General features: G+C 43.0%; 1 protein-coding gene across 3 annotated transcripts; it reads left to right on the plus strand.

Annotated features, from left to right (window-relative positions):
• Positions 1-1,572: 1,572 nt before the first annotated feature.
• On the plus strand, positions 1,573-27,504 carry echdc1 (enoyl CoA hydratase domain containing 1). 3 transcript variants are annotated; one of them, XM_085997181.1, is made up of 6 exons: positions 1,573-1,616; positions 10,758-10,992; positions 15,376-15,518; positions 16,063-16,115; positions 17,541-17,621; positions 26,614-27,504. In XM_085997181.1, exons 2-6 carry the CDS (start codon positions 10,770-10,772, stop codon positions 27,017-27,019), a joined length of 906 nt encoding a protein of 301 aa, XP_085853307.1. In that variant the 5' UTR covers positions 1,573-1,616; positions 10,758-10,769; the 3' UTR covers positions 27,020-27,504. The 3 variants fall into 3 exon arrangements, with proteins under 3 accessions (XP_085853307.1, XP_085853306.1, XP_085853305.1); XM_085997180.1 differs by lacking the exon at positions 1,573-1,616 and adding an exon at positions 3,703-3,803; XM_085997179.1 differs by lacking the exon at positions 1,573-1,616 and adding an exon at positions 8,172-8,342.

The raw sequence follows: 27,504 nt of genomic DNA on the forward strand, positions 1-27,504 counted from the left end.
AAGGGGAGGGAAGAGTCGGAGATGGACCATGTGAAGGTGAGGGAAGGGTGGAAATTGGAGGCAAAGTGAATGAAATTGTCTAGTTCAGGGGGAGAGCAGGAAACGGCACCGATACAGTCATCAATGTACCGGAAGAAGAGGTGAGGGAGGTGTTAAGTCTGTGGGTTGTATTGCAAATAATACACAGACTCCAAGATTAACAAATAAAACAGGTCTTTACTATTCAGAGGTTCGGGCGAATCTGCCCTAGTTAACGTATCACAACCCTTATATACTGGTGTGGTCACTATCGGTATTACAGTATACATGAGCCAACAAATAGTGCCACACCTAAAATAGTGCTCTTAAAGGCGAACGGTTACATTCAATAGTTCCCTTAAAGGTAAACGGGTACATACACTACAGGAGGGGACCCGAGTAGGACTGGAACAAAGAGTGTTCAACATATCCCACGAAAAGGCAGACATAGCTAGGGCCCATGCGGGTACCCATAGCAGCACCTTTGATTTGGAGGAAATGAGTGGAGTCAAAGGAGAAGTTGTTCAATGTGGGAACAAGTTCAGCCAGGCGGAGGAGGGTGGTGGTGGATGGGGACTGGTCGGGCCTCTGTTCAAGGAAGAAGCGGAGTGCCTTCAGGCCATCCTGGTGGGGGATGGAGGTGTAGAGAGATTGTACGTCCATAGTGAAAAGGAGGCGGTTGGGGCCAGGAAACTGGAAACTGTTAAAATGGCGGAGGGCATCTGAAGAGTCGCGGATGTAGGTGGGAAGAGACTGGACAAGGGGAGAAAAGATAGAGTCGAGATAGGAAGAGATAAGTTTGGTGGGACAAGAACAGGCTGAAACGATGGGTCTACCAGGGCAGTCCTGTTTGTGGATCTTGGGAAGGAGGTAGAAGCGGGCTGTGCGGGGTTGGGGAACTATGAGGTTGGTGGCCACGGGGGGAAGATCGCCAGAGGAGATGAGGTCAGTGACAGTCTTGGAAATGGTAGTTTGATGTTCGGTAGTGGGGTCATGGTCCAGGTGGAGGTGTCGGAGAGTTGGCGTACAGCTTCCGCTAGGTAGAGGTCGGTGCGCCAAACAACAACAGCACCACCCTTGCCAGCAGGTTTAATGACAATGTCAGGGTTGGATCTAAGAGAATGGAGTGCTGCAAGTTCAGAGGGAGGTAGGTTGGAGTGAGTGAGGGGAGCAGAGAAATTGAGACGGCCGATGTCACGGCGGCAGTTAGCGATGAAAAGATCTAGAGAGGGTAAGAGGCCAGGGGGAGGGGTCCAGGTAGAACAGGAATTCTGAAAGCGGGAGAAAGGGTCAGCTGTGCGGGGGGAAGACTCCTGGCCAGAGAAGTGGGCACGGAGACAAAGGTGGTGGAAAAAGAGCTCAACATCGTGCTGAGCTCGAAATTCATTGAGGTGGGGGCGTAAGGGGATGAAGCTCAGGCCTTTGCTGAGGACTGATCGTTCAGGGTCAGAGAGGGGAAGGTCAGAGGGGATAGTGAAGATGCGGCAGGGGGTGAGATTGGGAGAAGGGGGGTCAGAGGAAAGTGAAGGAGAAGAAGGTTCCGGAGGGGCGTTGGTGTTCAAGAGTTGCTGAAGCTTGCGATCCTTGACATCGGAAAGGTATCCAGCTTTCCCTGACTGCAGCTGAGGATCCCTTTATCAGATGTTCGGATAAAGGAGAATTTCGGATTTCGGAAGGGGGGTCGTGCGCACGACTTACGCTGACGCTCAGCGTAAGTCAGTCGGGGTCGGCGGGGGTCGGGGCCGGCGGGGTCCGCGGGGGGGGTCGGCGGTTGTCGGGGCTGGCGGGGTCGGCGGTTGTCGGGGCTGGCGGGGTCCGCGGGGGGGATCGGCGGTTGTCGGGGCCGGCGGTTGGCGGGGGGGTCGGCGGTTGTCGGGGCCGGCGGGGTCGGCGGTTGTCGGGGCTGGCGGGGGGGTCGGCGGTTGTCGGGGCCGGCGGGGTCGGCGGTTGTCGGGGCCGGCGGGGGGGTCGGCGGTTGTCGGGGCTGGCGGGGTCGGCGGTTGTCGGGGTCCGCGGGGGGGTCGGCGGTTGTCGGGGTCCGCGGGGGGGTCGGCGGTTGTCGGGGCCGGCGGGGTCCGCGGGGGGGTCGGCGGTTGTCGGGGCTGGCGGGGTCGGCGGTTGTCGGGGCCGGCGGGGGGGTCGGCGGGGGGTCGTGCGCACGACTTACCCTTTATCCGAACTTCCGAAACCGGAACCCTCTAAAAACCGAAGGTTTTTTCGTTCGTACGCACGACTTACGCTGAACGAAAAAACCGTCGGTTTTTAGAGGGTTTCGGTTTTCGGAAGTCCGGATAAAGGGTAGTCTACCTGTACTGAATTTTTCCAGATTTCAAGTAAATGAAAACTAGAATCATCTCCGATTAGGTGATATTTTTTATGATTCTTTATGTTCTGAAGCTATTGCTTTTTCTATGTGGATTACTCCCTCTAGTGTTCATGTTAACTTTCCCAGATGACACTGCTTCACAACAATAACGCAACAAGCTAAATTTACAAAGGGACATAAACATGCGGTAAAAAGCCAGATTACTTCAAACTTACTCTTTATCGCTCTCTGTCCCCAGTGTTTCTCACCTCTCAAAGATATGTACAGCAACCACAGGTATCGATTACAGCAATAACTTCACCTCACAGGAGATGTCTCGAAGTGTTTTAAATTGCGGAGGAAGAAAAGTGGCTGTTAAGCAGTAGGGAAAATAAGAAAACGTAGAGAATTGGAGTGATGGCCAAAGAGAGGATTTTGAGGTCTTTGAAAGCAGGGAGGCAAACGACAAGGCAGAGGATTCTAGGGAGAAGACAGAAACTTAGTGGCAGAATAAGCAGCTTCCAATGGTGAATGGAGGGACTGGGGAAGAAGAAGACTGAAGGTAGAACAAAATGAAGCCATGGAGAGATAGGAAAGCAAAGACATGAAAGAGATATGAAATTGACTGGAAAGGGTACATGGAACTTAGAGGTGATGTGAGCGTGAGATTGTGGGTAAAAATATGGGTTCAACAGCGCATTTGTCTCTCCTATCTTGGTATTCCTTTCCAACTATCTTTTTCTCAATTTACACTCGAGGCTCTATTTCCTATTCTCCTGCTCGACCTGAAAGAGTCATGATCAAATGGAATGATCTTACCGGTAAGGTAACAGAAGCAAAAACACAGGAATCATTTAATAAATAGTTGGATGTTGTGATGGGGATTTACATAGAAATAAATAAGCCTCGATTTTAACTTGGGGCATGAGCGTAGTGTGGGGGGAAGCAGGGCAAGCGTCAAGCTACATGGCTGTACCATGCGAGGCCTGGGCCATTTTAACTCCTGGGCCTCATTTTCATGTTCTAGGTCAGACTCCCACCTGAACCTGGTGGGAATCACTAGGTGGCCAGCGGACGGGAGTGGGATTTCGGATGACAGGAGGCCACCGGGGGGACTTGAGGGAATGGTCCATGGCAGAATTTTAAGGGGTTAAGGAATGGGCCCCGGAGGAGCTCTCTTGTTCCTCCTAGTCAACAAGGAACCATAATTACTGTTTTAAAACTTACCTTCATGGGCCCATTCTAGTCCCACTCCTGCTTACCACCAGGTTTCTTTGGTGGGTCTGCACTCAGAGCGACTCATGCGACCTGGGATTAAAATCATGTTGGGGTTCTAATTGTGTAATAGGGCCCCAACATTTGCATATTTATGAGACCCTAACCTGCCTGCCTCCATGCGAGTAAATAGTCCTAATCACATTTACCCACCCTATTCTCATATCCCTTCATCCCCTTTTCAATCTGTAGATTTGTTCTAAATGTATCCTTTTTTCATCTGAATCTTTCTTGTGATCTTGCGAAGTGATAGTGTGATGCATTTTGTTCACTAGTTTTATTGATAATGTTGTATGGCATGGTTATCAATGGCACAGTCAGTAGCAAATTTATTGAACTTATTCCCAGTCGAAGTAAATGCGCTTTAAATGAAGAAATACCATTATTGACAGCATTTGTCGTGACTGAATTTGTAATATCCCAGCAATTTGATACAGTCCAAATAGGTAATTTGTGTGGATAAATTGAACCATCTGTGTAGTGTTTCCTCCTTATCTGCCCTCTGACTACTGCGAACTACAACAACTTGCATTTATATAGCGCCTTTATTGTAGTAAAATGTGCCAAGGCATTTCACAGGAATGTAATCAGACAGAAAATTGATCCCGAGCCAAAGAAGGAGACATTAGGACAGGTGACCAAAAGCTTGGTTAAAGAGGTAGGTTTTAAGGAATGTCTTAATGGAGGAGAGATGGTGAGGTTTAGGAAGGGAAGTCCGGAGCTTAGGGCCTAGATGGCTGAAGGCACAGCCTCCAAAGGTGGGGCGAAAGAAGTAGGGGATATGCATGAGGCCATAATTGGAAGAACACAGAGATCTTGGAGGCTTGTATGGCTGGAGAAGGTTACAGAGATAGACAGGGGCGAGGCTATGGAGGGATTTGAACACAATGATGAGAATTTTTATATGTAGGCGTTGGTGGTCCAAAAGCCAATGTAGGGCGGCAATCACTGGGTTGATGGGCCAACGGGACTTGATTCGAATTAGGATACGGGCAGCAGAGTTTTGGAGTAGCTGAAGTGGAAGATGGGAGGCCAGCCAGGAGAACATTGGAATAGTTGAGTCTGGAGGTAACAAAAGCCTGGATAATGGTTTCAGCAGCAGATAAGCTGAGGTGGGGAAGAGACGGGTGATATTATGGAAGTGGAAGTAGGCAGTCTTTGTGATAGAGAGGATATGGGGCCGGATGCTCAGCTCAGAATGAAATAGGACACCAAGGTTGCGAACAGTCTGGTTCAGCCTGACACAGTGGCCAGGGAGGGGGATAGAATTGATGGCTTGGGAATGGAGTTTGTGGTGGAGGCTGAAGGCAATGGCTTCAGTCTTCCCAATGTGTAATTGAAGGAAATTTAGGTTCATCCAGATATTTACAAGCAGTCTGACAACACAGATGAAGTGGAGGGGTCGAGAGAAGTGGTGGTGAGGTAGAACTGGATGTTGTCTGTGTACATGTGGAGCCTGACGTTGTGTTTTCGGATAATGTCACTGAGGAGCAGAATGCAGATGAGAAATAGGAGGGGGCTAAGGATAGGTCACTGGGGGACTCCAGAGGTAACGGTGCACGGGTGAGAAGAGAAGCCATTGCAGGAGATTCTCTGGCTATGACTGAATAGGTAAAAGTGGAACCAGCGAGGGCAGTCCAACTCAGCTGGACAACGGAGGAGACTTTACCCTATAACTCCAACTCAGCTTTGGAGTAACAGGCATCATGGCTTTTAATATTGCACCCAATTGGAAAAGGCATCATTTATCATTAGTGGTGCCTAGTAAGCCTTTAATTGAACTGATGAGCAGTAGATGATAAACTAATGTCAGAACATTAGTATTAATAATTTCTGTTTTCACAGGGTAAGAAATAGTACCAAAGTTGCCAGCAATCACTGGTTTCCCTTCTAACACCAAACTTAATTGGCTTTAGCAGTGGAAATTGGACCCATGTAGGACAGAACAGGCTGCAGGAACATCTTAGGCAAGGATTGCTGTAGTTCTTTAATAAGCTGTGAAAGCAATTTATGGCACTGCATGAATTAATCCTTGAACACCCACTCTTGGCTTTTAGCTCTTGTGGCAGTGAAGCTACACTTTCTGGGTGTGAATGTCACATTGTTGTGTGGGTATACTGCTGAAATGAGTCAGACTTCAGTACTTGTGTCTGTCTTTCATCGTTCTTGTATCCTGTGAGTTTTTGATACTTCATGAGAGATCTAAGTTGCATTTGAGTTTAAAGTTGAGGGCACCTTAACACACACACTCTTACTTTTAGATAACTGAGCTTATTCTATTATTTTGATATTATTTCCAGTTTCCCCAAACTAGTGAAAATAAAATGACATTACAGACATGTGAAAATAGTAACTATTTCAGTTATGTTCCAGTAACTTTAGAGAACAACTTCTGGCAAATGGCAGTTCAGCGTTTAAGTTGTATCATCCATGGGAACTGCAAATGTAAGCTTGCAAGAAGAAAATAATTTTTGTGCCTTTGAAAACAAAGTTCCTAATTAAATACAATGGCCCAGAAATTCGGGTCTCCACGGGTGAGTACGCACAGGGTACTCACCCGTAAGCCCAATGGAAGTGCCGGTTTCGTGCATGCACTGCGCATGCGCGGGAAACCGGCACTTCCATTCCCCTGAAAGAAGGGGTTCAGAGGTGGAACGCGTGCGCAGGAGAGGCAGCGCGTGCGCATTGAACTTACTTTTTTTTGCAGGTTTTCCCGGGAGGGTAAGTCTCCAGGAGTTACACTTTTAAAAAGCAGGCACAAGGTCTGCTTTTTACAAGGTATGTGGTGAATTAATTAAAATTAAAACATTTTTTCCACAGGTTTATTATTTTTAAATACTTTAAAGAAAGGTAAGTTTATTTTTAGCCCCATTAGAAAATGTAATTAATTTTTTCAAAAATTTAAATTATTATTTAAAATAGTTATTTCATGTAATTTATAGTTTATTTAAAAAATGTGACTTTAAAAAAAAATTATTTGACGATTTAGTGATGTTTGGGGGCTTATAGTATTTATAGGTTTGACAGGTCTTGAAGCATTCCCTGCTACCATTGGCTCTCCATGGCCCATGTGATCCCAGGGGACGCATCGAACTAACTGCGCCCCGGGATACGCAAGCAATGCGCGCCGGCAGTTGGAGGAGGCCCAGGATTGGAATCCCACGCAGGCCCACAGCTCAACGGCCGGCGCGGTAGGTAAGTGCAGGTCGGGGGCTTGCACCCGCGGGAAGCCCCCGACCCGAATTTCTGGGCCAATATTGCAGAGTATTACTGGGTTAATTTCTATCCCAATATAATGCTCATGTGTCTTTAATGACTTGTAATACTAACTATTATTTTACATTTCTGGCACAATAGTCTGTGTTGTTCAACCCATAATATACACTCATCATAAAGTATTTTCACACAGCAGGGTAGTTTTTTTCCTTGAAAAAGTTTCTATCCACTGTAGATTTAAGGCATTGCATGTGTTCCCTGAGGTAGCTTGAAAAGGAGTTGTGTACATAAATGTTTAGGGCTGTGGTCACCTTTACAGCCACTGGCAATAAGGTATTTGTTAATTCTACATGTCGTTTTTTTAAACAGGACTCATGACCAGTACTTGACTAAAAATCAGAGACGTACAGCATGACTGTCATATAATCTGTTTAACAGTAATTTTTTTAATTGAAAGCAAAATACTGCAGATACTGGAAATCTGAAATAGAAACAGAAAATGATGGAAACACTCAGCAGGTGTGGAGAGAAACGGTTAATGTTTCAGTTCAATGACTTTTCATCAGAACTGGAAGAAGTTAGAGATTTAACTGTTTTTAAGCAAGTACAGAACCAGGGGGAAAACAGTGTGTGTGTGGGGGGCAGGGGGGGGGGGGGGAATCAAGAGGAAGGGGGACAGAACAAAAGGGAAGGCCTGTGATAGGGTGAAGAGCAGGAGTGATTAAATGACAAAAGGGATGATGGTGCAAGGCAAAAAGGCCAGGGTGGTGGTGGGACAATAAAGAAACCAAAGCTGGGTCGAGAGGAGGTGTAACTGGTTGCAGCAGAACCATTACCAGCACCTGCTGTCCAAGAAAGTGGGAGTGGTGGTTATGATCTGAAATTATTAAAATTAGTGTTGAGGCCGGAAAGCTGTAAAGTGCCGAATCAAAAGATGAAATAAAAACAGAAAATGCTGGAAATACTCAGCAGGCCAGGCAGCATCTGTGGAGAGAGAAACAGAGTTAACGTTTCAGGTCAATGTCCTTTCCTCAGAACCCGAAAGGTAATTGAACTGAAACATTAACTGTTTCTCTCTCCACAGATGGCCTGCTGAGTATTTCCAGCATTTTCTGTTTTTATTTCAGATTTCCAGCATCCGCAGTATTTTGCTTTTGAATCAAAAGATGAGATGCTCTTCCTCGATAACTAAATGTTTTTACAATCATATTGCCTTCCTGCAGTGTTCAGTGGCTGTCCAAATCGCTGCCACTTTCTCGACTGTTATTGACAATGGCAGAGGGAAGCGGGACGGAGCTGCTATTGTGGCGTCACAATGCTGCACTGTCCCCGGGCTTCCAGAGCGCGGAACCTTAGCGCACGGAACGTTCCATTACTCCGCTTGCTGCTGCCGGGTTGCATGGGAGCGCGGAGCGGAGGTTAAATATTAAAATTAGCAAAACAAAGCGAGATTTTATTATTAAATGACGGAGAGATTTCAGTAAAGTCTTATTGGGTTTGTGTAAAGTCTGGCAGCTACAGGAAGAAGGTGATGTTTATATTTAGTTACATTTGAACAACCTAGTTTAAATCTATCCTTATGCTCTGCCATTACAATTAAGCACCGGGTCCGAGTGCCTGTGGTAAAGCGGGCCGGTCGCTGATGTGCGACTTTGAATCTATTATGACCATATACCGTAACGGTGCGCACTGCACTTTCAAGGATTGTTTTTTATTTTATGGGCGCAGAAACCTTCCCATACTGACTAGAGGTTCATGACCTATTTGGATTTAATGTTGGATTCACACTCCAATCTCGGAACAGCCTGTTTACATTGTTTGGCTGGATCTCCAATTCTTCATGCCAAGAAAGAGTTCTGCAACTGTGCAACTATATAGCTCCTCTCCCAGCAGTTACATCTTGAATGTTTGCAGAATGCAAGTGGCAGTGTCTGTATTCTCTTAAGCATTATATTCAATTAGGTTTATAAAAATACCTCGGAGTTTTTTTAAAACTTGGTTTGACAACAACAACTTGTATTTATATAGCGTTTTCAACGTAGTAAAACGTCCCACGGTGCTGCACTATTAAGACCATAAATTTGACACCGATCCACATAAGGATAAATTAGGGTAGAAGACCAAAAGCTCGGTCAAAGAGGTAGGTTTTAAGGAGCGTCTTAAAGGAGGAAAGAGAGGTAGCGAAGCGGACAGGTTTAGGCAGGGAATTCCAGAGCTTAGGACCTAAGGCAACAGAAGGCACGGCCACCAATGGTTGAGCGATTTATGATCAGGGCTGCTCAAGAGGGCAGAATTAGAGGAGCGCAGATATCTCGGGGGGGGCAGGTTGTGGGGCTGAAGAAGATTACAGAGATAGGAAGGGGCGAGGCCATGGAGGGATTTGAAAACAAGGATGAGAATTTTTAAATCGAGGCGCTGCTTAACCGGGAGCCAATGTAGGTCAGCGAGCAAAGGGGTGATGGCGAACGGGACTTGGTGCGAGTTAGGACACGGGCAGCCGAGTTTTGGATCACCTCAAGTTTACGTCGGGTGGAATGTGGGAGACCAGCCAGGAGTGCGTTGGAATAGTCAAGTCTAGAGTTAACAGGCATGGATGTGGTATTGACACCACAATACAGACCTGTTCCTGAACTGAACTGGTGTGAATCTGACCCATTGTGGCATTCTCCTAGTGCTTATCTCTGGAGTCTGGTCGAGTTACAGTAGCATTGCTTTAGTGCTAAAGTTGTAGTATAAGTGCAGCCTAACATAAACAGATTTAGATCTGCACTTCTTTAAATGCAAGTAGAAAATTGTCAAATTACACCAAAATCTTTTGTATTTGTATTTATTTCATACAAGAAGATATGTTTGTACTATGTTTGTACTATGTTTTAGTGTTTTATATTGGGTTGAGGGAATTGCAGCCAAGTCCAACAGTGTCCTTGCCCAACATGTACACTTTTTCAGAAGGAGTCCTCAATAGCAGCCAAGAATACGAATTATCTCCTGGGGGCGTCCAGGCAAATTGCTATGTCTGTTCTCTGCAACAAAAACTCAGTACACATTAAACCATAGTATGTACTCTTGAAATACCTCTTCTGTATATCTAACACAAAAACTAGCCTTACTTAAAAGAGAAACTGGAGGGAAATAGTGTGCTTTCATTGCAAAGCTCGATGTTGTTGCTTAACAAGGTCACCCTTGTAATTTATGAAGTTGTTGCATGTCTTTGCCCAGCATTTTACAAGAAAATTTTGAGCCCTGATTAATGAAGTCTTTATACACAAAATTTTCCAGACTGTTTCAAGTGGCTTCCCTTGTTTCCTTCTCCAAATTACAGAAGCTTCCCTCTGATCCCACTTTTGACAGAATCAGGCCCAGTGTCTGTTCAGTGATCACTAGAGTCAGTCGCAGGTGCAAATACCTCTTTGGAGGCATGGGTTGCCCAACAGTTTTATTTTTTTATTCCCCTTGATGGCAGGCGTGACATCGTGTAGGCAATCCTGGGTGTGAAGCTGGGTTGTATCCAGTCTGCAGTGCAGCATGTTGGAGCTGCATTGTTTTTGTAACACCATGACACGATAGTCCCAAAATGTTAACAGATATTGGCACCCTTCAACTTAGATTTTATATGTGTTCAGTTTGAAAAGCATTGTAAACCATTTTGAGAGTTAAGCTGCAAAAACTTTCCTTAAGTGCCTATTGTTCTTGAATATTTGGTATAATTGGGATGGTTAAAAATATGCATGACCCATCTACTGCTGTACTTCTTGCAGAACTACTGTACTCCATGCAGAACTAATGTTGGATAGTAAAACTATTCAATCCAACTGATTTGTATAAAAGGAGTTTCTAGGTTAAATAGGTGGCCTGTTGGAGCAGCAAGTTGTAGTAGAGAGAGGAGGAAAAAGAGGATGATTTTTTAAAAAGTTGATGTACATTTTCTTTAACTTATTTTCAGTGTTGAGTGGAAATGGCAATGCTCTGCATCCATAAGTGTCTGCTTTGTGGCCTAAGGAGTCAAATACTGCAACAGCGAAGTCTGTCCGTATACACGTCTGTTTACAGAATGAATGAAGATGATATAAAGGGAAAACTTCAGCAGCTCCCTGGTGGATCCATTGATTTGCAGAAAGATCAAAATGGGATTGCTACCCTGATTATAAACTACCCTGAGCGAATGAATGCATTTTCAGGTATGATATGGTTATCTCCTAATGAAGAACACAGGCTAAAGAAGCTCTCCAGTGCGTCTGTTTTTAAAAAAAAACACTTCTTGTCGCTTATTTTTCAGGGGGTGGGGGGTGAAACACAGTTTAAATAGAACATGTAAAGCCACAGTCCAGTAGTTCACTGAGGTAGATGCTAATAGGTGGTTGGGTGAATTAAAGGCTTCCATGTTAGTTTTGGACTCAGCATTGATGCATATGCAAGCCCAAATCACATCAGACCCGTACACATCTAGAATTCTCTCCATGGTTCCATAATTAGCTTTTTTTCCCCTTATTTCATTCATTACAAAATAGCTTAAGCTTTTGGGAAAGCTTGCATAATCGAGAAGGTTATGAGATATCACTGGCATGAGAGTATTGTCAAAAGTTCAAAGTAATGTATATTTTAGTATTAAACAAGGTATTGGTGCATCTATCTAATCTTTTATGTAAGCGGTTTTACTTCACCCTTTTACTCCACTTTATCAGTTGATCAAGTATTGGGCTAGGTAAACCTGCTAACCTTCAAGAAAAATCAAACCAATTAGAGGTTTAATAGCTGTTCGATTTGGTAGCTTAAATAACAGAAAGACATTTAACTGTACAGTTTTAGCTAACTGGTAATAGTGAACAATGCAGACAAGCGAAACTATCCAGAAGGGACAAATTTCACTAAGACATACAAAACACTTAACTGACCTTTTTAATTATGCTTTCATTGGCTTATAGTTATATACTGCACAGTTTGTGTTGATTAAAAGCCAAAACTGCTTTGCATCAATACAAATTGTGTAGTATAATCTGGTGTGATATCCACATTTAGGTAATCTAAGTTTTTATATGCATGATTGAAGGCCATTGCCATAACAGGACAGTCAACTCCCTGCTAACATTAAAATGTAATAAGCAATTTGATGCAGGCAAGTGGAGCTTTGAGTATCTCTGTAAACATGCATGTACAGAGCTCCATTTTCCTTCGTTGGAGAGCGCTGTGAGCTGGGCGCAAAACTGGCATCATAATGGCACGATTTAGTTAAGTTGCACCAGTGCACCCAGATGCTGAACCAACTCTTCCCCGCCTCCCCCCACCACCACCACAAAGCAGTCCTAAAATGACCAAACCATTCCTGTCACACACACCCATTACCTGCCATTCATTCCAACTGACAAGGCCACTTGCCAGGCAACAGGCAAAAATGGACCAGACGGGAAAGTGGTACAAAGAAATCATTTTATGTGACCCATAAATTGAACAGAAACTTAACCATCTAACATTTTAAAGCACACCCATGTGCATACCCTTGTACATCTGCAATTGTCATCTTTCTCTTTCTACAACTCCTACGTTGTACAACCCCTGTGGCAGAGTTAGAGGCAGGCTGCTCACTTCTCTGCTTTGACTATTTAGACACTTTTGGTGGACGTCCTCTGAGTTTTGGAGCCTGTGATTGCCCCGCCAAAGACTGCTCCTCCTGCGACTGTGCAGGGGCAGACTCGGCCATCGGGATCCGAGGAAGCATGTGGGGCTCTGACTGAAGGGGGCAACAGGGGAGAAGTGGGAGCACTTTGAGAAGAGTCCCCACTTCCATCATCCCTCTCATGGCCCACCTGCACTTCCCTGCTAGCAAGGAGCTGGAGAGCACTTTGCTGCATATCAATGGGGCGATGAAGGGCCAACTCTAGGTTTCTGTCCATCCTGGATATGGCTGCAATCAGAGTCTGCAAGCTGCTTTTCAGAGCAAGCATGCATTCATTCGACTGGCGCATTTGAGTCTCCATGCAGATGGCCACCCTTTCCATGGAGGAAGACATCATAGCCTTGGCCTGCGACATCATGCTGCTCATGCTGGAGATGGACTCCTCCATTCTCCCTACAGTCGAGCACATCGCGGCTGGAAAAGCTTCCAGAGCCTCCCACATTTGTTGTTGCTCCTCAAGAATCATCCATTTTGTCGACGGCCCCCGAGGTTCAGCATCTTTGTCCAGCTGAGCTCTGCTTGGAGCATCCTGCGCACTCCAATGAGGACTCTCCACTGCTGTCCCTGTCTCCACCGTCTGCTCTTGCTCATGTGATCTATGAAACACCACGTGACAAAACTTCTTTCTCTTTTACTGGACCCACTGACGTGCGTATCTGTGCTGGTGCTGGGTGTGCATGGGTTGTGGGACGGTGCACCCTCAGAGACTGGAGCTTCCTCTGAGGAGTTGTCTTCCTCCTCTGGCTGGACAGTGTGGGGGGTGGGGAAGGGCACTTGATGGGTCTGTGAGAGTAAACACATGAATTAGAACTGTTCTGAGAAGAATATTTTTAGTTACCATTATGCACATTAGTTACCATTATTTCACTGGCTACTGACATCAAGTCAACATGAGTGACTGTTGTATGCCATGTGGCTGTATGATAGTTAATTCTGTCACCAGGTAGCTGGGAGGTCCCCCTCTCTCCATCTCCCACCGCCAGCAGCTCTGCAATGCGGCTCAGCTCCAGGACCACCTCCTCTGCTGAAGTCAGCGGTGTTTTGATTGGAGGGCCACCACCGGTTCGCTGCATCTCCCGGGTGTTCCAGGCTCTCTTCTCCTGCAAGGAGGGAAGCAAGAGACCTTTGAGTGAGAGTGATGGAATGAGTGGAAGGGATAGAAACATAGAAGATAGGAGCAGGAGTAGGCCATTTGGCCCCTCGAGCCTGTTCCGCCATTTAATGAGATCATGGCTGATCATCCAAATTCAGTACCCTGTCCCTGCTTTCTCCCCATATCCCTTGATCCCTTTAGCCTTAAGAAATATATCTAACTCCTTCTTGAATATATTTAATGAATTGGCCTCAACTGCCTTGTGTGGTAGAGAATTCCACAGGTTCACCACTCTCTGGGTGAAGAAATTCCTCCTCATCTCAGTCCTAAATGGCTTACCCCTTATCCTTAGACTGTGACCCCTGGTTCTGGACTCCCCTGCCATCGGGAACATCATTCCTGCATCTAGTCTGTTCAGTCCTGTTAGAATTTTATAAGTTTCAATGAGATCCCCTCTCATTCTTCTAAACTCTAGCGAATATAAGCCTAATCGACCCAATCTCTCCTCATACGGATGAATGGGCAACATCTGCTGAGAGTGTCTATGAGGGAGAGGCGTAACATTGCATTAAGAGGGTGAGTGTCAGTGGTGGATGGTCAGATGGGGATGTGAGTAAACGCATAGACAGTGAGGGATGGGTGTACCTGCAAGGTAGGTTGGTGTAATGAGTGATGTGCAGGAGTAGGATTGGGAAGGCAGAGTGAGGGGGTTGGGGTGACACGCACATCAGGATGTAGGACAATGTGGCATTGTACTCACCTTCCCTGACCTCATGAGGTCGTTAAAGTGTTTCCTACACTAGATCCATGTCCTACCAACAACACTCCTGCTTTTTCATCAGCTGCTGGCTTCTTCCTCCCATCAGCAGGGTAGAGGACGTCCCTGTGGGCCCTGACTCGGAGTAATATCTCCAAGGAAGCATCACTAAATCTGGGTGCTGCTTTCTGCCTTTGACTTTGCACAATTGAGGATTGATGTTATCAAAGTGTTACAGTGCAAACAGTTCCCCTCTCTGGCTTCCACCTCCACCAGCCTTCAAGTGACATCTGTCCATTGCTCCTTTAAGTAGCTCAGCTGAAGTCGAGTCATCCGTGACATCATTGGACCCGCTCCAGCTAATTGTTCGGGAAACCCAAAAGTTTGATTCAATTGCAGTGGCTTTGTTAAAAAGCCACTACAAAACGTGCCTCTCTGACTTCCGGGTTCCCGTCGTGATCCATGGCCCCCCCTGCTGCCATCCACATGCAAAGGTAAAAATTCAGTTCTATATTATTAATGCAAAATTAAATTTTTCATTGGTGATTAGAAACTTTTTAATTATTCAGTTTTGGTAATTGTGCCAGGCAGAGAGCATGAATTTTATTTAGAGTTGTTGACTAGTCTTTTCCATCTTCCCCTGGAAAACAGTGTTTTTTACTTTATTTTCTATGGTTCGTGTCTTGCACTGCAGTTAGTATTTACTCCACAGTGCACTCTTATGATTTGATAAATTTTAGTTAATTATAAAAGCACATGGAGCAACTGGTGCTGACTGGAAAACAGAAATACAAGAGAAAGTTCCAGATATAAGTTATGATCCTGTACAGTATGTACTTGTTTACAATATTATCTTGGGATTGCCTGAGTCTGTTTTACCACTTTCTATAAGGGCAATTAATAAGCAGTGAGGGAATTGACAGAAAAGTCTGAATGTATTAATTACTCTAACCCTGTCCAGTAACCCTCAGTACGTAGTAACATTTTTGACATAATTGTATTTTTTCTTTTTAAAAACGTTATTTTGTTTTCTTTATAAGGAACAATGATGTTAGATTTTCGTGATAGGGTGGAGGAGCTGGAGCATTGGACTAATGGGAAAGGTCTTATTCTGCGAGGTGCAGACAGCACATTCTGTTCTGGCTCTGATCTAAGAGCAGTTAAAGCAATATCAAACCCTGAGGTAAGTAAGCATGCACTCAATGATTCGTTATTATTTCACTCCTCGATGGGAGGTGAAGGAAGCCATTGCTAAAGCTGTTCTGGCTATCTATAAATCTCTCTCATACTCCACACTATTGAGAATTTCATACTTTTTGGGTATATTTTCAATCTCTTCTTTTTCCAAAATATGCTACTTCACATTTATTTACATTAAACTGTACTTGCTACATGTCTGCCTACTTCCTTAACCCATTTTAAAGGACGATCGTAATCTTTAGAGCTCAGTATGACACCGTGTAGTGTAATTACCCTCTGAACCAAGTGACATTATGCTGCTAGCAGCACACGAATATAAAAGTACAATGTAATATTGATGGTGTTATATTTTGTTCTAAATTTTATGTACTTTAAAAAAAAAAAAAAATTCCATGACATTTTAGTGAAATTATATGAAGCAGAATATAATAGAATTTTTAGCAAAGTAATTAAATGAGCAAAAACCCTACTGTTCAAAGGCAGGAAAATAACAATCCGAAATGAGAGCTTCTGCATTTCTCTTCTAGGATGGATTGAGGATGTGCATGTTTATGCAGAACACCCTGACGAGGCTTCTGAGGTACTAATATATGATTAAAAAGTAAAACAATGCTGCTATTGATAGAAATCTGAAACAAAAAGAGAAAAAGCTGGTAACACAGCAGATCAGTCAGCATCTCTGAGTGAACAAATACATGAATATTTCAGGCATACAGCTCTTCATCAGGACTGAATAGTTCTGACTAAGGACTGTAGACTCCTGAAACATTAAATTATCTGTTCTCCTCAGACTGACCTGTTTTCAGCATTTTCTATTTTTATTATTAATATCTGATGTTCTTCAACAATTATAGGTCTCAGTACAGCATAGAATCAAATGTGAAGTCATTCTGATTTTTAGGGATTGTGACGGATTAGTCAGTTTATGGATTTACTTTTCCAATTGCAACTCTGGATCTTCCACTGGCACTTTTCTAAATTGGAAAAAGTCAGACAGCTCAGTTTGATGATATTGAAAGTATATAGTTTAAAACTTAGACATTTGAATGAAGAACGTGACTGAGTCCCCCTTGCTTATCTCCACTTTCATGTGAGATAAAGAAAGTAAGTACAGTTAAACTAGTCTCCTTGGGGTTGATTTGGAATTTTGAGTTTTCTTTTCCACAGAGATAATTTATTTAAATATATACTGTAATATACATTGGAGCTCAAAAAGCTTTTTAAAAGAATGAGCCAGTCTTCGTAGCCCTCCTTCAGCTTAGCTATAGTGTAAATAAGTATTAAATAAAGTTGGTACAGAGCTAAATTGTATCACTAGGTGTTGCTGTTTCACGCTAAATATGTTCTGTAGCAAGCTACTGCTAAGTCAACTTAAGCCATCTAGTGACAATTAAAGGCTATTGCACAAGCTTTTTGGAAGTCTTTAAATTAAAAAAAAATGTCTTTGTTTTTTATTTTCTAATGCCTAATTTCCTGGTGGTTTGGGTATTAATTTTCTGCCATTAGTTACGGTCAAAAACTCAACTGCCAAATTCTTTAGTTTGCAAATCCACTCCCTCCTCTTCCAAACTTAAATGCTTGTCTCCCCAACAGTCTTTGTACTATACAGTCACTGTTTTTGCTGGCTGTCAGAATGCAGTAAGTTTTAAAAAATATTTTTCAGGGCACTTGGAGATTTGGTTTATAGTCTGGAATATATATTTTTTGAAGAATAGTTTAATAAGTTATTGTACTGTGGATAAGAGGGCAGCGACGATGATCTTAAAATGTAGCAAGTTTGTGTAATTGCGTTTTTTAACAAAAGTTTAATTTAATTGGGAGTTAACTTTAAGTTGATCTTTTGTAGGTTGCACTGCATTGCTATCCTGTACTCCTAAAAATGCAGAAATAAAAGCAAAATGATTGTACTATGAAAAGTGATTGTATAATGTTGATCTGCGTTCAAATGATTTTGGACAGTAAATGCATCAGAAGTCTATTAACCTTTCTGACATTCCTAGTGCAGACTACCTCTGATCAGCGTAGCTTTAGTGCAAGGGAAGGCACTGGGAGGAGGAGCAGAAGTTACTACAGCCTGTGATTTCAGGTAAGCAGCAAAGTTTGGTACTAAATAATGCCATAGACAAGGGAAAGCAAAAAAAACAACTGTGATTGATTTTTTTTAAAAACTCAGACAATATGGAGCACCAATAGATTTAGATATCACAATACTACACTAATTTCTTTAACTTATAAATATAAGAACACTTCAGTCTAGTTTCTAGAGCTAATTTATTTTTTATTTAGTCTGTTCCGTAAAAACAAATTTCAAAGTGCTTTTTTTTCTACTTGCTAAAATCCTTTTCGACTCTATTCTCTTGAACCAGAGTGTAGGATAAACAGTAATACCTTTCTATTTAATTACAAGAAAAACCTGTTTTTTGAAATTTCTTAATTAGAATATCCCTGCTGGTTTATATTGCAACTAGTAATAAGCAGTGTGACATTGTCATTTGCTGATGTCTATAGTCCAGATTAGCAATCGTTGTCAGAAAAATGAGAAATACTAACTTTGAGACCTGTTTTTACGGTGTAGATGAAACAGTGGAAAAAGTGCTAGAAACTAGACATTTAAGGAGTGATTTTTATTTGTGTTTGGTACTGGGACCTAATAGAAGATACTGGGTTCACCTTTGAATATTTGAAACCCAAATACCAAAGAAAATCTCTGTAAAGAGTGTTGCTATCCCTTTTTTCATATGGCACAAATCTTCTATTGAGATCTTTTTGATACATGTTGTATAGTTAACTGAACTGCTGAAAAATCAGTTAGGTGATTTCATGATCGTGGTGGTTGCTGTCATACCAATAATCCTCCTTGCATTCCTACAATGTAAATGTGGGCTAATGGATAGTGGAAAGGGGTTGATGTGCAGCAATGTGGTTGAGAGGTTTAAATGCAAATAAGCAAAAGGGTGATGCTTGAGCAGTTTTATGTGTTCTCAGAATTGCAAGACTGCTCATACCTTAATACTGGTAGACCACAACAGCAACTTGTGTAGCATCTTTAATATAGAAAAATGTTTCAAGGTGGTTCACAGAAGGGTAGTCAGACAAAAATTGACACCGAGCCATAGCAGGAGATATTAGGAGGGCTGACTAAAAACTTGGTCAAAAAGGTAGGTTTTAACGAGGGTTTTAAAGGTGGAGGGAAATTTCAAAGCTTGGTGTCTATATGACTCAAGGCACAGACACCAATGGTGGTGCGAAGGGAGTGGGTGATGCACAAGAGGCCAGAGCTGGAGACACGCAGAGTTCTCTGAGGGTTGTAGTAGGGCTGGAGGAGGTTACACAGATTGGGAGGGGCGATACCATGAAGTGTCAGTTTCCACATGTACGCTGACGACACCCAGCTCTACCTCATCACTACTTCTCTCGACCCCTCCACTGTCTCTAAATTGCCAGACTTCTTGTCCGACATCCGGTAATGGATGAGCAGAAATTTCCTCCAACTAAATATTGGGAAGACCGAAGCCATTGTCTTCAGTACCCCGCCACAAACTCCGTTCCCTAGCCACCAACTCCATCCCCCTCCCTAGCATCTGTCTGAGGCTGAGCCAGACTTTTCGCAACCTTGGTGTCATATTTGACCCTGAAATGTGCAACATATCCGCGCCATAACTAAGACCGCCTATTTCCACCTCCGTAACATCACCCGACTCCGCCCCGCCTCATCTGCTACTGAGCCCCTCATCTATGCCTTTGTTACCTCTAGATTTGACTATTCCAACGCACTCCTGGCTGGCCTCCCACGTTCTACCTTACGTAAACTTGAGATCATCCAAAACTCGGCTGCCTGTGTCTTAACTCGCACCAAGTCCCGTTCACCCATCACCCCTGTGCTCGCTGACCTACATTATTCCTGGTTAAGCAATGCCTCGATTTTAAAATTCTCATCCTTGTTTTGGATGATGTCTCTGATGGGCAACATGTGGATAAGGAATGAGGTGTGGGGGTGGATTCATGGATAGATCCTTGGGGGATTCCAGAGGTAGTGGGGCAGGAAGAAAAGTCATTGCTGGAGATGCTCTGGCTACGATTTGATTAGAAAGCATTGAACCAATCGAGGGCAGTCCCACTCAGCTGGAGAACAGAGGAGAGATGTTGGAGAAGGCTGGTGCGGTTGACCATGTCAAAGGCTGCAGAATGGTTGTGAGGGATAGAGTACCAAGGTCACAGTCACAGATGATTTAATTTGTGACTTTGATTAGAGCCATTTCAGCGTGTGGCAGGGGCAGAAAATAGATTGGAGAGATTCAAGCAATAAGTTTATGGAAAGATGGGCATGGATTTGGGAGGCAACAACACGTTCAAGGACTTGAGAGGAGAGGGATGTTGGAGATGGGGTGATAGTTTGCAAGGGCAGATGGGTTGAGTGTGGAATTTTTGAGGAGGGGTGTGAGGGTCAAGTTAATGAGTGCTGATTGTAAGCAAGTGCAAACTTCTTGATCATCGCCACTGAGCCATTATAAGGGAGGGGAGGAAAACACTTCGAATCCTTTTCCCACATCACTTTCGTTTCACAGCAGTTCTCTCAGCATTAATAGAATGGAAAGAAATGTTCACAAGGCTGAACATCTTATAATGAAGTGGGAGGAAGAATATGAGGGAGAAATTAGCAGAATACAGCCTGAGCATATTTTGAGCTTGACCAAAATATAATGTGGGGAACACAGGAAGAGGAGTAGGCCATTCATTCCTTCGAGCCTATTCCACCATTCAGTTAGATCGTGGCTAATCTGTACATCAACTCTATTTACCTGCCCTTGATACCCTTGCCTAATAAAAATATGTTGATCTCAGTCTTGAAAATTTCAGTTGCATCAGCAGCCACAGCTTTTTGGGGGAGAGAATTCCAGATTTCCACTACCCTTTGTGTAGAAAAAGTGCTTCCTGATTTCACCCCTGAATGGCCTAGGTCGAATTTTAAGATTGTGCCCCCTTGTTCTGGCTTCCCCACCAGAGGAAATAGGTTCTCTTCCTCACCCCTGCTGAATCTTTTTATCATTTAAAACACTGCAATTAGATCATCCTTCAACCTTCTAAACTCAAGGAAATACAAGCCAAGTTTATGCACCCTGTCCTCCTAATTTAACCCTTTAAACCCTTGTATGTTGCACAAAAATACAAGTTTAGCTTTTGAACTTCATTGAATATTTTAAAACCAATTGATGGGTTTCATTTTGAAATGAGCTTCTGACCACATATCCGCGACATAACCAAGACCACCTCCGTAACATCGCCCGTCTCCGCCCTTGCCTCCGCTCATCCGCTGCTGAAACCCTCATCCATGCCTTTGTTACCTCTAGACTGACTATTCCAACGCACTCCTGGCTGGCCTCCCACGTTCTACCTTACATAAACTTGAAATCATCCAAAACTTGGCTGCCCATGTCCTAACCCACACCAAGTCCCGTTCACCCATCACCCCTGTGCTCGCTGACCTACATTGGCTCCCGCAACCCCCCCCACCCACCCCCCCCGGCTGAGATAATCTGCGCTCCTCTAATTCTGCCCTCTTGAGCATCCTTGTTTATAATTGCTCAACCATTGCTGGCCGTGCCTTCTATTGTCTAGGCCCTAATCTCTGGAATTCCTTCCCTAAACCTCTCTGCCTCGCTACCTCGCTTTCCTCCTTTATGACGCTCCTTAAAACCTACCTCTTTGACCAAGCTTTTGGTCACTTGCCCTAATTTCTCCTTATGTGGCTCGGTGTCAAATTTTTTGTCTTATGATACTCCTGTGAAGTGCCTTGGAACGTTTTACTACATTAAGGGTGCTATATAAATGCATGTTGTTGTTTATTTAAAATAATGCTCCATCCTATGTTTAATGCGTAAGGAATCACTTGTGGATTAATATCCAGTTACAAATGTACAGTAAATGCCATGTAATTTGGGAGATTGGGTGCTTTAAACGAGGTAGTCAGATTAAGCCTGGACAAATTGACTTTAAGCTTGCCATCTCTTTATAATGGCTATTGAAAGCTATAAGGGAAATGGATTTGGGCAATCTTGGCCCAGTTTCCAGTGAACCGTATAATGGTAATCTCACTCAGGGTGGATATAAAGCCAGTAAGGTATACATTTTACCCACATGCAGCGGTTTGGGTTTTAGAAACATGTATGGCCCTCTACACCCTCAGTATTTTAAAAATTCTCTCTTTTGCAAACATTACTGTTATATACAAGTGAACACCAATTTAGACAGAACACATGGTAATAGGTTGTTCGAGGTTTCCGTTAACTTCAGGATGTCCACCCGTTCCATAGATGCCATTGTTTTTGGAGCACTGGTGGAACAAATTGCTTTCAGCTCATTTTAAATCTTGTTTGCAATGTAACATCCTTTATAGCTTGCTTTCTCTATAGGCAGCATTACTGTAGTTATTGTTCAAGGTTAAAAGCGTTAGAAATAGATGAAAGTCTTGAAGGTTAGGGTTCCACATTCTTTTTACTAGTTGACAGATTTTCAGTGTAACAATAACTGTCTTCATGAAAGTGGAACTATCATGTTTCAAGTGTCAAGAAGCTGGTGGAAGCTCCAGGCAACAAGCTGAATGAAAGTGGATTTCCCTCTCTCTTCTCTGGCTAAGAACAGTACCATAGCAGGGTCATCTGCCTGATGACAGACTCATTAGCAGATTACTTTGTTAATTTAATAAAGCACAATGTGTTTGTTAAATCTCAGAAAAATTTCAACTAATGAATAGTGAACTAGTTACTCTATCTTTTGGATGCTTCTCTGTTCAGTTATTAAATTTACCAGAATTTTTTTATAGTTTTAAAGAAATTGAGGTAAAGATAGGGGAGAATTGGGTGGAAATTCAGCTTTACAACAAAAAAAAATGCTCAGTAAAACCATTTGTGTAATTAGTTATTTTAAACACCTTTTTTTCTAGTTTATGTAGGTTGTACAGATAGTTTTGTATTTTTTGATGGAGAGGAGAAAATGCTACAGACCTGACCAGGTGAAAAGTTGCCTTGGTTTGTAAGTTGAACTGTGTAACAACGGTCAGTGAAAAGGCTCGTCAGTAGGATGAAAAGTTGTTCATGCAAAACAGTGAGTAGTTCATATGTAGCAAGTTGAATTTAGCAGTGATGAGTTTGCTCCTGTTTATACCAGTGATTAAGTTAATTCAATTAATGAATAGCAAAATTGATTTTTCATTAGCTGCAGTTGCAGCATACTTAGTTCAGATCTAAGTATTGAATCTTGATGCCAGAACTTATAATAAAATTATAATATGTGCATGGGACTCAATTAAGATTTTTTAATAAGCAAACAGCAATAATGATATAATTGTTAATCTTGTTATATGGCTTAACAGCATTATGCTGGTACAGGAACACAGGAAGCATCTTTCCAAATTCAGGATATAATTAAAGGTTGAGTCTGTAGATCGTCCGGTGGGTGCAGTGTGGGAAGACTGGGTGGATTTCTATTGCTATTTCTTTTGAATCGTATTTCAAATGTGTATTTTTTAAAACCATCTTACTAAACGCTGAGATATATGTACAGTATCCATCTTGCTGATCAAGAACACTGAGCAATTTTGCATCAAGCACACTGTTTCTAATTAATGCTGGACATGTTAACTACAGATGACTTGCTTCCATAGAAACGATTTAACTAAGTTTATATATTTTTATCTAATGATTGCTGTGATTAGGTAAACAGCATTATACATGTGAATGTATATCTTTTATGGGCAGCTTCAGGACTGTCCAAAAGCAATTTGTAACTTGAAAATATGTTGCAGCTCAACTTGGTGACCTCATTTAAGTTGAGGGCAATTCAGAAAGCTGGAAATATGAAGGCACGAGCTGCATGTGGGTTTTTGACCAGAGTAGGAATATACTAAATTCATGTCATTTTTTTTACAACCCTTAATAATTCAATAATTGGTGCAAATAATTTTGAGTGAAATCTGTTCTAACTATATCATAAATATAGTCAGTCAGTCTGTCTGTCTCGCTCATTCTCTCTCTGTTGGGAGGGTTTTTTTATTATATGATCCTGTTTAGATAATGTTGCTGTCTGTGAATTTTATGAAGAATTTGAATTGTCCTAAAATTAACTCTTTCACACCATCTTAAGTCATTGCAAATGCTTGTGTCACTTGATGCAGCTTAAAAAAAAATCATTAGCAGTTTTTTCCAATTTCTCACGAACAACAGCTGCCACCTTTAGTCTTTCTGCACCTACTGGCATGCTTGACCATACCTCCACTGAAAAGATGCTTTGAAGAAGCTGTTTCCTGTTCTTTTCCAAACACTTAATTTTCCCCTTAACAGTTCTTAACTCTATACAGCTTAAATCTGTCCACAGCTTCTATATATTTCTCGGATATCAGACTGGATACAAGAAAAACCTTATCATTCATACTCTCCCTCCTACATGCTCTAACCTCTCCCTTTATTATTGCTATGTTAAAATTGAGATTCATTGCAAAGTTTCCCATTCTAACTCGTTCTTTTAAGTACCTCAAAACTACGGAACCCTTACTTTGTCCAGTTTTCCCTTCCTCTTAGTCTTTAAGGTTTTTGAAACTCTGGCTCCCAGGTTTGATGTTACTGCCCTGATTTACCTTGTTTAATTTTACTTTTTTCAACCTTGACGGGCCTTAGTAATTCACCTTGGTTTCTCCAGGGGAAAAATACAACATTTTCAATAGCACTGTCTGGCCTAGAAATTCAGTTAAGGCCCGCCAGCAGGCTAACGCCCAAAAGTTAGCGCTGCGCGCGGAGCCAGGTGCGCCCGTCAGATATTCGGCTTTTGCGCCCCAAGTCGGAACCGGGCGCTATTCCAGGGTGTGCCCGCCCCCGCTTGGGGCGCTGAAACTGAATTTCTGCGCTGTAGGCCCCGCAGCGCCACCCGCTGCGGAGCGGCAGGCTGCGGTACTGCAGGCCTCCTCCTTCTCTTAAGGGGGAGGTGCCTGCAACAGCGAGATCGCCGCTGGATTGTGCTGGCAAATGAGCCCGGCACCACGGAGAAGTGCCGGGCTCGCGGAAAGCAGCCGGCAATGCCAAGAGGGCGGGGGGGGGTGGAGGAGGCCGGGGAAGGAGGTGCGGGCAGGCGGCCGCCGAAAAAGCGGCCGGCCACACCTCCACCTTAAAGCGCCCCAGTAGGGCCCCGTTTTTCAATCGCTGTTTGCGGCCGCTGCAGAAGAGGCGGCCGCAACTAAATATGGGGTTTGGGCCGGAAGCGGGGTGGAACCGGGGCACTGCGCACACCGATGACGTCATCGGTGTCGGCGCAGCGCTACCGCCTACCGCCGCGCTGAATATCAGCGCACCCTCTTACACTGGCCCAGAAACCCTATTTGGGCGGTAACTGGGCGCAAAGCCCACTGAATTTCTAGCCCAAGGTTTCATGTATGTTTTCATAATCACCAAACACTGTACAGCAGTATCATATTCTTGTTCATTAAATAGGAAAATGACACCACAAAAAACATAGTTTGGATTAATAAATGCTGTGAAGAAAATTCCCTATAATCTACTGCAAATGAGTTTCTGAAAATCTAAAGTAATTACATCACAGAGAAGTACTGTACCCTTCTGTGAATGTTGTTCAGAAACTTTGAAACTTCCAAACTTCCACACATGGAGGTGAATCCATAGCATTAAAAAGCTGATTTGATACAAATTCCCTGTCTCAGCCATGATTGGTGTTGGGGTAGGATATTAGAGCAGTGGTTTTCAAACTGTTCTGTATGGGGTTACTGCACAATCCCTGGCCTAATCTCCAAAAGACAGTGTCAGCTACTCAAATGAAAACCCTATCATTACTGATGTTTTTTTTTAAACAAATAATGTGCTAGTAAAACAAATATAGAATTGTCAAGACACCATGCGCATGGCATGTGGGATGGCTATCCCCAGGTGGAAAGTCATCTGATCATTCCATTGGCCCCAGTTTCAAAATCTTTGGATTAGAGACAACTTCCCCCTGCATCTAACTAGCTATACAGGAAACTTTGTGCTATCCGGAGGTGAGCTATCCGGAGGTGAGCTATCCGGCAATCTGGAGCCACTGGCAAAAATCAGCAGCTGTTTTTTATTCTTTTTGTTTGTTTTTTTTTTGCTTTGTTTGAACAGTCAAGCTGTGCAAGGTCTGTAGCTATAGCAACAGCTTCAGCTACAGAGCTTTAGGGCCACACCCGAGTGTTTAGAAGCTGTTGCTAAGCAACAGTGTTTGTTGTCAAATACGGAGATAAGAATCTCCGTATCTCTCAACATTAACTCTGGAGAGTACGGCACGTTTTAGGCAACGGCAGCAGCTCGGTCCCGTGGGTGCCGGATAGCACAAAGTTTCCTGTACTTGACTTTGTGCTTAATGCGGAGTACAAAAAACTGGGTGAGGAGGAATTGCCATTCTGCAGTTTTGTCATGCCTGCCTTGATCAGAAAAAGTCCCCCCAAAACAAAATCTTAAGTAAGTGCGAGCAGTTCTGGGTTCTGCAGAAGCAATGCACCACAATATATGCAGGATCAGAATTAGCTCTACTGTAAAACAATAGCACGAGGTTTTGAAAATTTGCACCTCATACAAAATGGAAAAGTGTTAAGTGACATCAGTTACTGGCATGTTGTAGAATGGCCAGAATGCCATATACTGTACTTAATTCACAATCACCATTGATACTCAGCAGAAAGGCACACATCAGGTACATCTTCATGGGGCTGAAAATCAGTAACAAAACAAATTCTTACTGTGCTTGTATATTGTTTTTATACGCTATGTATTATCGGAATAACGCTACTGCTATGTGAATAGCTTTTATTGTAATGTTTGTTTCAGCATCGCGGTGTGTGAGCTGAGAACTTTAAAAAAATGGTTTGCCCAGGGAGCTTTCTACTTCCCTTGAACCTGCTGACAGTGTGAAGATGGTTCTGAACTTTAATATTGAATTAATGTTTTTTTTCCTTCCTCCTTTCCTGTTTTTATTCTCCTGTAACAAATCAGTTGTGTGTATACCAATACTGTACTATTAGCTCATATATTGACTCCTGTTTGCTTATTTTTCTTTAACAGGCTCATGACTTCAGGAAGTGAGATTCGCTTTGTTCACAAACACATGGGATTGGTACCAGGATGGGGTGGAGCTACCAGGCTGATTAAATTGATTGGATATAGGAATGCTCTTAAACTGTTGAGCAGTGCGCAGCGTGTGGATCCTCCAACAGGGCTGAAGATTGGTCTGGTTGATGAAATTCTAGCATCCTCTGATGAAGAGAGTTGCCTCGAAGAGGCACAAAATTGGCTGAATCAGTACATTACAGGGTCTTCACAAGTTATTAGAGCCATTAAGAATGTTGTGGTTTCAGGAAGAGAACTGTCACAAGAGGAGTCATTAAAGAATGAAAAGAGCATATTTGGTACTCTGTGGGGCTCACCTGCTAATCTGAAAGCTTTGGCTCAAGGAATCAAACATAAATAGTGCGGATGAGTTAAGCTGTTGCTAACCTAATACGCAGTGGTCTAGTTTAGCCTTTACCATTGTTTGAAGTTCAATCTGATGAGTAAAAAGAGTTGGATTGCAGTGTAGTGGTGGCACTTTTGCATTATCAAGTGCTGAATGATATAGAAATTAAAATGTTATATTTCCCCCCCCTGCAATGAATGGCATTTTAATTTTAAACATATTTTCTACTTTCTTCTATGGTACAAATGACAGTCACAATATATGTCTTACCATGTCTGCAGTTCAAAAATAATGAATTGGTTGTAAAATGCTCTAGGTATTCCTCAAGATGTATAAGGCACTGTATTATTGCAAGTTATTTCTTTGATCCCTCAATCTAAAGTGTACAATAAGCATAGAACCTTTGGATAATGTATTCCTTGTGGGCCTAATTAATCAATCTGCCTCATTGTGTTAACGTCGTCCAGTATTTCCATTGCAATAAACCAGTATTGGTGACA

The sequence above is a fragment of the Somniosus microcephalus genome, chromosome 9, assembly GCF_052327205.1.
Source record: "Somniosus microcephalus isolate GS21.2 chromosome 9, FLI_Smic_1.0, whole genome shotgun sequence".
NCBI lineage: Eukaryota > Metazoa > Chordata > Chondrichthyes > Squaliformes > Somniosidae > Somniosus > Somniosus microcephalus.